This window comes from Somniosus microcephalus, chromosome 22, assembly GCF_052327205.1.
Source record: "Somniosus microcephalus isolate GS21.2 chromosome 22, FLI_Smic_1.0, whole genome shotgun sequence".
NCBI classification, from domain to species: Eukaryota; Metazoa; Chordata; class Chondrichthyes; order Squaliformes; family Somniosidae; genus Somniosus; species Somniosus microcephalus.
In genome coordinates this window covers 70,010,624-70,022,795 of record NC_141008.1, presented here as the reverse complement: position 1 = coordinate 70,022,795, position 12,172 = coordinate 70,010,624, and the positions used below count along the sequence as shown (strand labels likewise).

At 41.6% G+C, this 12,172-nt stretch overlaps 1 protein-coding gene across 1 annotated transcript in view; it reads left to right on the top strand.

Annotated features, from left to right (window-relative positions):
- Nucleotides 1-12,172, top strand: part of supt6h (SPT6 homolog, histone chaperone and transcription elongation factor) — an 87,574-nt gene that overhangs the window by 27,355 nt on the left and 48,047 nt on the right. The window contains exons 5-8 of the mRNA XM_085965026.1: nt 4,078-4,270; nt 5,963-6,047; nt 8,718-8,994; nt 11,137-11,238. Coding sequence (XP_085821152.1) covers nt 4,078-4,270; nt 5,963-6,047; nt 8,718-8,994; nt 11,137-11,238 — 657 coding nt within the window. The remainder of the gene's footprint in view (nt 1-4,077; nt 4,271-5,962; nt 6,048-8,717; nt 8,995-11,136; nt 11,239-12,172) is intronic.

Sequence of the window (12,172 nt, the reverse complement as noted above, 5' to 3'; positions counted from 1 at the left end):
AGCATTTTGAACTATGCACCACCAGGAAGGGGGGTGGGGGGTGGGGGGAGCTATTGATAGTTACAGGTCTATCATAGTTAGTACAGGAAACTTATTTTTATCTGGCACAGACGGGACCGACATGGTGCCGGTTCATCAAAAATTCCAGATAACCGAACGCTATAGTAAAAGATACGGAGCTGAGAGCTCCGTATAAAGCAACAAACCCTGTCCGAACAATCGGCACAAGTTGCAAGCGTCTCTGTAGCTTAGCAACAGCTGCAGCTACACCCTTGCACAGCAACAAATGGAGTAAAAAAAGTAATAAAAGTTACCTGAACCTACTCCTGAATTTTGCCGGTTAACCGAGATTTCCGGTTAGCTAGGTGCCGGTGAATCGAAAGTTTCCTGTAGTGGGTGCAATTTGAGATGATGAATTAAGAGTTTCACGCAAGCAAAAGTTAAACCATTAGCTTAGGTGAAAACCTTCCTTATTATAAGTATATTGGTGACCACGGTGGTAAACTGAAGCAATTTTTCAGTATAACTGAAGTGATTTGTGCAACATTGAAGCTGAGAAAACCTCAGTTAGGACCTTGCTAAACCAACTCGGCAAAGAATTATGTATAATTGGTATTTTTTTTTGCATCAAGCTGGCATAGAGTATCTGCCAGAGTTTTGATTGGTTGCTTTCAAATTTTAAATAAATGGAATAAAATCTTGAGAGGAGAGCTGTGCCTAAATTCTGTAATTAGTGTGAGATTTTAGATGCGCTTTGATAAGACCAGACTAACTAGAGGGTTTCAGTAAAGTTTAGACATGAATTCAGTGGAATCTTCTTTCAATCAATTATAACCAATCTGGCCATAGAACTCACAAGGCCTCGCTATTATACTCTCTCCTCTGCAGCTGTCTGCCTGTTGTCAGTCTGATCATTCAGCTGTTCCCTTGTTCAGTCCCAACTGACTCCGCTTTGGGCTTTCCATGTGGACTTTTCTCATTTGGAACTACCCTTATCTGCTTTTGAGTACCAGTTAGTCAAATAGCCACACCTACCCTGCCCACTACAATCTTCTCACAACAAGACACATTTACAGGAGAAAAATGGCAACGGCCCTTGGATATTAGGGCCTCGAAATGAATGGCCAAATTGTATGTGACTGCTGTCCTTTGGCAATTTAATCTGTCATTTGGAATTTTACGCTAACAAAAATAATTAAAATAAATACAGTTGCTTCAGAAAACAAATTGTAAATTTATTTTTTCTAAGTGTAGGATGATATGAATACACGGAAATGATGGGCACGAAAAGACCATCTGGTCCATCACAGTTGTGATGCCTAAAGCCTCCTGATTAGACACCTTCTACCCACCAGTAGCCATGTAATCTCCTGGGAGGGGCAAAATATCAGATTAAAAACTAGGGGGCAGTAATTCTGGAAAATACCTCTTCAACCCCCTTACCCCTTAGGTGGTTGAAAGCTAATCCAGGAGATCGTATTGACCATACTTGTATTATCCAGTTCTTTGAAGTAGAGAGGGTTGGTGAGGGTAGTGCGGTTGATGTGCAGATGGACTTTCAAAAGGCTTTTGACAACGTACCACATAATGGACTTGTTGGCAAAATTAAAGCTCATGGGATTAAAGTGACTGTGGCAGCATGGGTACAAAATTGGCTCTGGGACAGAAAGCAGAGAGTAGTAGTGAATGGTTGTTTTGCAGACTGGAGGGAAGTATACAGTGGTGTTCCCCAGGGGTCGGTATTGGAGCACTGCTCATTTTGATATATATTAATGACCTGGACTTGGCTATAGAGGGCATCATTTCAAAGTTTGCATGAAACTCTGAAATGTAGTTAACAATGAGGAAGATAGTAACAGACTTCAGGAGGACATAGACAGACTGGTAAAATGGGAAGACACATGGCAGATGAAATTTAACGCAGAGAAGTGTGAAGTGATTCATTTGGTAGGAAGAGTAAGGAGAGGCAATATAAATTAAATAGTAACATTTTAAAGGGAGCGTAGAAACAGAGAGACCTGGGGTGTATGTACACAAATCTTTGAAGATGGCAGGACAAGTTGAGAAGGCTGTTGAAAAAGCATATGGGATCCTTGGCTTTATTAATAGAGGAATAATAGCATACAAAAGCAAGGAAGTTATGCTAAACCTTTATAAAACACTGATTAGGCCTCAGCTGAAGTATTGTGTTCAATTCTGGGCACCACCCTTTAGGAAAGCCTCAGAGGGTGCAGAAGAGATTTACTAGAATGGTATGAGGGACTTATGTGGAGAGATGGGATCAGCTGGTGGTGGTCTCCTTTAGAGCAGAGAAAGTTGAGATTTGATAGAGGTGTTCAAAATCATGAATAGTTTTGATAGAATAAATAAGGAGAAACTGTTTCCAGTGGCAGAAGGATCGGTAACCAGAGGACGTATTTAAGATGAATGTCTAAAGAACCAGATGCAACATGAAACTTTTTTTTACACTGTTATGATGAATGCACTGCCTGAAAGGGTGATGGAAGCAGATACAATAGTACAGGAAACTTTATGATATCCAGCACCGACGGGACCAAGCTGTTGCTGTCCCATCAAAACTGCCGGACAAACCAGCGCTAATGTTAAAACATACGGAAGCTTTTGAGCTCCGTATCTAGCAACAAACCCTGTTGCTTAACAACAGCTTCTAAACAGTCGGCCGTAGCTTGCAAGCGTCTCTGTAGCTAAGCAACAGCTTTAGCTAGACCTTGCAGAGCCTGACTAGTGGGAAAAAAAGCAACGAAAAGAAAAAAAACTTACTGAACCGACTCCTGAATTTTGCCGGTGGCTCGAGCATTCCGGACAGTTAACCTCCGGATAAACCAAAGTTTCCTGTAACTTTCAAAAGAGAATTGGATAAATACTTGAAGGAGGGGGGTGAAATGCATGGCTGTGGGGAAAGAGCAGGGGGGTGGGACTAATTGGAAACCTCTTTCAAAGAGCCAGCACAGGGCACGATGGGCCGAATGGCCTCCTTCTGTGCTGATTCATTCTATGATTCACTTCCCTTTTTAATAAGACGTGATCTCCACCCCAGCTTGTGCCAAGAGTCAGCACTCACGGCGCAAAATGCCAACTTGTTTCAAAGACTACTATCTTTAGGAAATAAAAGAAGCACCTAACCACTAACCTAGCCCTACCCTTGCATAATTTATACCTGAATGATCCCTGGTCTTCCCCAATCTTATCAAATTGAAATAACCTACCAATAGGAATACATTTTAGTTCTATAGCAATTTTGTATACCTCAAATCTACCTGCAGTCTAGGCATAGCGAAGTGAATGGGCCCAGCATTTTAAGCCTTTCTGAGTGACTATGGTTTTTAAGCTGAGAATCATTCTTGTGACCCTCCTGAACCTTTTCCATAGCCTCTGTATCGCACACCAAACGAGTCGACCAGAGACACCGTATTCTAAATGTGGCCTAACCAAGGTAAAAGGCATTGCACCCAATTAAACCCACTTGAGGATTTTTTAATTCAACAGTTAGAGTACAGGTGCAGAAGAACCTATGCCAAGACTTAACACATTTTCCTAATTTCATTTTAAAATGAGAGCTGATGCATGTGCTCACAACCACATACATCTATTAACATTTTATCATCCCCATGTTTCTTTTCCTTCACCAAGTGGCCACCATTATCCAGCAGTAGGGGTTGTCTGGCCTGTAGACTTTATTCTGGCTGCTCTCAATGTCCCTCTACAAATGGCTGATTTAAAAGGTTTGCTTCAATGAGGCATATAATCCTGAATCTAGTACAATATATAAAAAAATGAAACTGAAAATTGTTCTCGACAAATGTTGATTAGAAATCATTCTCCATATCTAAGGTAATCATTGTAGCAAAATTAAGCATCTTCATGTTAGCTATGTAATCCAAAAAATATTTGACCTTTAGATTTTTAATTTGAATGACGAATATATTCAAGCAACTGCTGTGTCTGACTGCCTCTTTGATGCAGCCTGTTTCTGTCCCATCTAAAGCTCATCAGTAATGAATTGATCTGTAGTAGTTCAATTTCAAAAGTTGACTAATAACACTCATTATTTTGTAGCAAAAATTCCGGCGTGTAAAAAAAGTATCTGATGATGAAGATGAAGAGGAAGAAGAAACTACTAAGAAGGGACATGAAAAAGAGGCTATTGCAGATGAGCTTTTCCCAGAGTTTGAAGGGGAAGAAGGAGAGCAGGTTGAAGCACCAGTAACGGCTCCCGAAGAAGAGGAGGAGGACGAGGAGGAGGAGTCAGGTATGTTTGGGCCTACCACAATTATGACACGGTGCAGACATTAAGAATGGAAGCCCGTTGACATTAGGGAATGAACAGAAGATTCGGATTTTTTGCGTTAATCGTGGGAGCTCTCAAAAACTAAAATTACATTTTATTTTTTACATTCTCAATACTGAATGACTTGTTCTTCAATACATATTTTGGTTTGTTCTGCATGAGGGTAAATTAATGCTGACTGTAAAGAAAGTGACCTGAGAATGTGACAGCACCAATACTGTGAAATGAAGGAATCCTATTTTCTCATGATTTGTCACCTAAATCTGGAAGGCTGCACAAAGTAAATTGTGCAGACTCAAAAATTGCTACTATCCACACTTTGCACGCTGTACCTCATTTACTGTAGAAATAGACGTTGAATTCATATGGATTTTGAATAAATTTTACACCCATATTCCATTTGGTTCAGAAAACAAACACTCCAGGGACTTGAGCACAAAATCTAGACTGGCACTCCAGCACAGTACTGAGTAAGCGCTGCAATGTCGGAGGAGCTGTTTTTCGGATGAGACATTAAACAAAGGCCCTATCTGCCTGGGAGAGTGAATATTTGCAGGAGATCCGTGGTTACTGAGGAGAAACTGATTGCTGGCAGTTGGCCTGGTTACCGAGAGGGAGCTTTATGCGAGGCATGTGTTATTTCCTGAGTCTCTGTCAGTCCATGTTGGCCAGACTCTGATCAGATTTTGCATTTTTCATTTATATTTACATACAACAGATTTTGCATTTGTGCCTGTTCCTAAGTGACGGACACAACAGGAGGCTGTAATTTGCCGAAAGGAGCCTCGCGCCACCTGAAGTGAGAGATACAATCGCATTCAGTGTGGTGGGGGAGCAGCTCAATATCTGCTCTGTACAGCGAGTGCGTTCACAAGATGAGAGTACATGAGTGAGAAACAAATAATAGGCTAGAAAAGAGAAGGCTGAGCGTGACCTGATCGAGGTCTTTAAAATTATGAAGGGATTCGATTGGGTAGACTTAAAGATGTTTCCACTTGTAGGGGTCATAACTATAAGATAGTCACCAACAGATCCAATAAAGAATTCAGGAGGAACATCTTTACCCACAGCATGGTTAGAATGTGGAACTCACTACCACAAGAAGTAATTGAGGTGAACAGCATGGATGCATTTAAGGGGAAGCTAGATAAACACATGAGGGAGAAAGGAATAGAAGGATATGTTGATAGAGTTGGATGAATTAAGGTGGAAGGAAGCTTGTGTGGAGCACAAACACTGGCATAGACCAGTTGGGCCAAATGGCCTGTTTCTGTGCTGTAATTTCTATGTACTGAAATTGTTTCCTAAGCCAACAGATGGAGGGGGGGAAAAATGACAACTTATCTTGCAATAGATTCTCCCCCCACCCCCAACTTTGTCTACCACCTGTGTACTGGTCAACAAAATTTCCTATTGTAACTGTTTCCTAATTCCTAATTAGCTACTGTAGGCATGTAATCTCTCTACGGGTCATCTTTAAGGCTCGTTGCAGGGCATTTTGCATTGTTTCTGCTTTTGCATAAATGTAAACCATAATTATGGTGCTACCACTGGATTAAAGTTGGATGCACACCCTGTGGTAAACAACCTGTGTTACAAGAATCGAGGAACAAAATTGTGGATACTTTTAAACTGATTTTGCATTTAATGCAGATATTGATGACTTCATTGTTGATGATGATGGGCAGCCACTCAAGAAACCAAAATGGAAGAGAAAGTTCCCAGGGTACACAGATGCGTAAGTAATGTTCTATACAGATAATGAACTATATGCTACCCAGCATTCTCCATTGTATTATCAAGACGGCACCTAACAGAGTAACTAACTGAAGGAAAATTGCTAAGAGTTTAATTCTTTTGTTTCTTGTTGGGTAAGTTTAAACACCAACACCAGCTAAAGTAGTATAATTGTTCAAGAAGGGTAGTAGGGATAAACCAGGGAATTACGGGCCAGTGAGCCTAACATCAGTGGTAGGGAAATTATTGGAAAAAATTCTGAGGGACAGAATTAGTCTCCACTTGGAGAGGCAGGGATTAATCAGGGATAGTCAGCATGGCTTTGTCAGGGGGAGATCATGTCTGACCAATTTGATTGAATTTTTCGAGGGGGTGACTAGGTGTGTGGATGAGGGTAGTGCAGTTGATGTAGCCTACATGGACTTCAGTAAGGCTTTTGACAAAGTCCCACATGGGAGACTGGTCAAGAAGGTAAGAGCCCATGGGATCCAGGGCAATTTGGCACATTGGATCCAAAATTGGCTTAGTGGCAGGAGGCAGAGAGTGATGGTCGAAGGTTGTTTTTGTGACTGGAAGCCTGTGTCCAGTGGTGTACCACAGGGATCGGTGCTGGGTCCTTTTCTGTTTGTAGCGTACATTAATGATTTAGATATGAATGTAGGAGGTATGATCAGTAAGTTCGCAGATGACACGAAAATTGGTGGAGTGGTAAATAGCGAGGAGGGAAGCCTCAGGCTACAGGACGATATAGACGGGATGGTTAGATGGGCAGAACAGTGGCAAATGGAATTTAACCCTGAAAAGTGTGAGGTGATGCATTTTGGGAGGACAAACAAGGCAAGGGAATACACAATGAATGGTAGGATCCTAGAAAGGACAGAGGATCAGAGGGACCTTGGTGTGCATATACATAGATCCCTGAAGGCAGCAGGACAGGTAGATAAGGTGGTTAAAAAGGCATATAGGATACTTGTCTTCATTAGCCGAGGCATAGAATATAAGAGCAGGGAGGTTATGATGGAGCTGTACACACTCGTGTTAGGCCACGGCTGGAATACTGTGTGCAGTTCTGGTCGCCACACTATAGAAGGGATGTGATTGCATTGGAGAGGGTGCAGAGAGGAGATTCACCAGGATGTTACCTGGGCTGGAGTGCTTCAGCTATGAAGAGAGACTGGATAGGCTGGGGTTGTTTTCCTTCGAGCAGAGAAGGCTGAGGGAGGACCTGATTGAGGTGTACAAAATTATGAGGGGCATAGATAGGGTAGATAGAAAGGAACTTTTCCCCTTAGTAGAGGGGTCAATAACCAGGGGCCATAGTTTCAAGGTAAGGGGCAGGAGGTTTAGAGGGGATTTGAGGAAAAACTCTCTCACCCAGAGGGTGGTTGGAATCTGGAACTCACTGCCTGAAAGGGTGGTAGAGGCAGGAACCCTCACAACATTCAAGAAGCATTTAGATGAGCACTTGAATCGCCATAGCATACAAGGCTACGGACCAAGTGCTGGAAAATGGGATTAGAATAGACAGGGCTTGATGGCCGGTGTGGACACGACGGGCCGAAGGGCCTCTTTCTGTGCTGTATAACTCTATGACCAGCAAGGAAGTTATGATAAACCTTACACTGGTTCGGCCTCAACTGGAGTATTATGTCCAATTCTGGGCACCGCACTTTAGGAATGATGTGAAGGCCTAAGAGAGGGTGCAGAAAAGATTTATGAGAATGGTTCCAAGGATGAGAAACTTCAAATTAAATCTAAAAATCCCACATAATCTGCTCATAATTAGTGTAGCATCATTGCGTTAATGCATTTTGTCACACACACTGTGAATTTAAAAGTAATTTCCTAATCATGTCGGTAAATTTTATACAGCAGTTTCACACAATTCAGTCTAAACGGGAAGTTCTCATTCACAGTTGTCTCACAAGATATAATAAGATATAAATAAAAGTAACAAATTATGAAGGGAAACAAGATGAGAACATTTTAGCTTCTAAATAAAATGTGAGCAACATTCCTCAAGCCTTGTACTTTGATATTTTGTAACCTAGGCTCATAAAATATTTTGTATTGAGGCCTCTGTGACGGGAGATTGTACGAACAGGACTCAGAAATAGCAACTACATTTCAGAAAGCAGAGATTAGTTGTATTTGAATTAGTATTGTAGTTGTAATGGTAAGTCTGTTAAAAATGATATTGTCACAATTCAAAATCTGGTGCCTAAGTCTCTTCTAACCTGACCCTTTAGCCACTTGTACACTGCCTGTCATTTAGAGGCTAGGATAGGGAACCGAAGGTTCTGTCTAAGCGTTTTAAGGCCTCTTGAAATTACAGAGTGAGTCAATGTGTTTTAAAAGATCTAGACTATAAGCATGATGATTGTAAAAGTAACTTTTGTTTCTGGTAATTTTTTTTTTGAAGCAGTTTGCAATGAACTACAAGTGGTTTCATTGCAGGTGGGATGATGTGGACCATTATATTGAGAAATGATTCTAGAAAGAACAAATGGGGTTCATGGTACTTGCATAGTATTTATGGCCACCAAGATTCGGTAGTTTGATTATCTTTCAGTGTCGTGTTCCAAACTGAGTGAGGTGATTGTATTGTTTTACCCAGTGGAAATCTTAAACAATACTATCTATCTACAGCGTGATTTAATTTTAATTGCAGTGCTCTTCAAGAAGCTCAGGAGATCTTCGGAGTAGACTTCGATTATGATGAGTTTGAAAAATATAATGAGTATGATGAGGAACTGGAGGATGAATATGAGTTTGAAGATGAAGAATTAGGAGAGGGCGAAACGAGGGCCCGCCCTAAGAAAACCGCCAAAAAACGTGTCAGCCGCCGTAGTATCTTTGAGATCTATGAGCCCAGTGAGCTGGAGAGCAGTCACCTCACAGACCAGGACAATGAGATCAGAGTTACAGACATGCCGGAGAGATTCCAGGTTAGTGCTGCATTTTAAAGGAAAGGGGCCATGTGCTTTAACTTTGCTTTAAGTTTGGTGTTTTATAAAAGGTTCAGGAAAAGGAAAACTTTTAAAGCTTCAAAAGTGGGTAATTTTGGTTGATTTCTGAAACACAAGAACCACAAGGTAGCTGTGCTCCTCATCATTATCATGGTGAACCCGGAGTAACATTGTCTTTCAGTTGAATGTTATACACCGCCCTGTTTGGATAGTCCCTTGGCTGAGCTTCAGTTCACATTTATTCAGTTTGACTGGGGAGGGGGAAAGCAAGTTACAAATGCATTTCTCTGATTGCTTGATAAACAAAGAAATCCCAAGGCGATGTCTGAAAACAGGACTCGAGGGTTTAAAATTTCACTTATTCGAGTTATTAATTTTTAATTTTAGATTTATCCAAAACCGCAGTCTAAATCACTGATTTATGAATACATTATAAACCTGTAGTATCTAGTTTCTGCATTGAGTACATTTACATGTCGTCATTGTAGCAGAGTTGAATACTGCAACCCTATTTTGTCCTAATCTTAAACCACATGCAACACAAAATTTTAATTCTTTGAAGTTATTATTCACTCAATTGGATTATGTATTCTTGTATTACTAAAATATTTTTGTCATATTAAATATCTGCTATTTTTCTAGTTAGACTTCCTTATAAATTTCATAACAATACATAATAGTCTGTGGATTTATCAACAGCCACTCTTGATTTTCCATTCTATGGTTAGCAATAAAAGTTCACCTTCCCTCAGGCTACAATCCTACCAGTTTTTCCCTCCTGCCTGTGTTCTTCTTTAATAACTTAATAAAACTTGAGTCAACAAGTTTGAATGTGGAGTTGGTTTCAGGTCCTTAACTCTCGAGGTTAGGAGCCTGATACCACCGCTTTACCACCAGAACTACAGATTGACTCTTAATTCCCTTCTGAAGTTGCTTTGCATGTCAGTCGGTTGTGGGGACAAAAAGCTGCATAATTGAATAATTAGGCAATTGGATGGACCTATTGGCAATGACTCACCAAGATAAGACTATGGCAATCTCAACTCAGTTGACTCTATGAAGTCCTCACTAACATCTGGGAGCAGATGCTCAAGTTGGGAAAATTCAACAGACGAGTTAAACAACAGCGTACTCAGAATTATATCTCTCTGCCAACATCCCAGGCTCTTGGGTATGTCCAGTCCCACCAACAGGATAGATTCACCAGAGGTGTAGGCACAGTGAGTGGAAGTGGTCCTGGAAGAACTCAACGTTGACCCTGGGCACCACAAAGTCTCATGGCATCGGGTCAAGCAAGTTCAAGGATCACTATCTAACGCCCCCCTCAACTGACAAACCAGTGCTCCTCCATGTTGAAGAACACCTATTGGAATGCTCTGAGAGAAGCAAGGGCACAGAATGTACAGAGTTGGGATCTTCAATGCCCACCACCAAGAGTGGCTCAGTAGTACCACTGCTGGCTGAATCCAGAAGGACACGGCTGCCAGACTTGGCCTGCGTCAGTTGCTAAGAAAGCCAACACAAGGAAGTAACCTGCTTGACCTTGTTCTCGCCGACCTATCTGTAGCGGACAGGTCTGTCCGTGATAGCATTGGTAGAAGTGACTACCGCGCAGTCCTTGTGAAGACAGTCTCATCTCCACCATGAGTTGATTCTCCATCGTGTAGTATGGCATTACCACTGCTAAATGGTACAAATTAAGGACGGATCTAGCAGCTTAACTCCCCAAAGTTATTTCGACAGCACTTTCCCCAATCTTGCGACCTGTATCACTGAGAAGAACAGGAGCAGCAATGGGAACACCATCACATTCAAATTCCCCTCCAAGTTACACGTTATCTTGAATTCCCTACCATTGCAAGGACTGCAGTGGTTCGAAGCGAAGGCCCACCACCAGCTCGCGGGGCAATGAGGGATGGGCAATAAATGCAGCCTTGCTAGAGTCTCTCTCATCCTGAGAATTATTTTTTTTAAAGTCCCTGAGGTTCATTTCTTGGTAATTTTGTAGCATATAATCCTAATTGATCCTATGGTAAATATTTAATGGAATGGCTGTAACATGTTAATGCAACCAAGTATAGTAATGGTCAAAACCGCTTGATTTAAATTCTCTTTCAACAGCTTCGCGCTATTCCAGTCAAACCAGCTGAAGATGATGAGCTAGAGGAAGAGGCGGAGTGGATTTACAGAAACTCCTTCTCAACGCCTAGCATTTCTTTACAGGTTGGAGTCCAGATCCATTTTCCAAGTATTTAAAAGATGTTTCCTTGTACTTTAAAAAAAAATATATACTGTATCATGTAACAGTATGGCTAGCTAGCGGTAGCTAATGTGCAGTGTGAGGAGTTACTGCTTTCTTGGTATTTATACAAGGTTGCTGAGATTGCTGTTGGGATAACCTCGGCTCTGGCTGGTTGTATGACGTTATTCATCAGCTCAAAATACAATGAAGATAAATACTTGCCTAATACTAGCATTTCAGTGGAACAAACGAGATGGTGTTTTCCTCTGCTCCCAGATGCAGCGAGGATGAAATAGCAGAGACCCTTTTTTTAGGTATCTGTCCCTACAATGCTGACCCGCAATATCCAAAGGAGTCTCAAAATGGTCAGGACTCTCTGTGGGCCTGTAATAGGACTCTTCTGCTTCACTTTCAGCCTTTAAGGTGTCCAAATGAAGAGGTGTCCCAATGAATTGGCTGTGGCACTTGCAACAGAACACCCCCTCAGACCAGAGCATCTGCAAGGTTCCAGAAGCACCCTGAAAATGCTTGGAGGCAGCTTATATCTAGGATTCGAACCACGCTTCCAGAACAATCTTTGGCTGCTGCTATTCAGCAGCAGTTTGAAGGCCACAATGCTAGCAGCCTGCATCTATGCACATATTTGCAACCCTCCCCCCCCAGTGCAAAGCCCATCTTGGGGCAGGGTGGATGGATGGAGGGGTAGCTCAGCTGCTCAATGCCATTGAGGGAGCTGCCAGGAAAAGTGTGATTCAGAAGTGTTTCTTTGACAACATTGTTAATGAAGAATTAATCCAGATTGCTGTAGTTTAACAACTGTTTACTTGTTTCTAAGATCAATTTTTTAAACAAACTCTAGAAAATATTGCTGTTGAAACAATATTCAGCAGTTCTTTTCACTTCTACTGAAAGGTC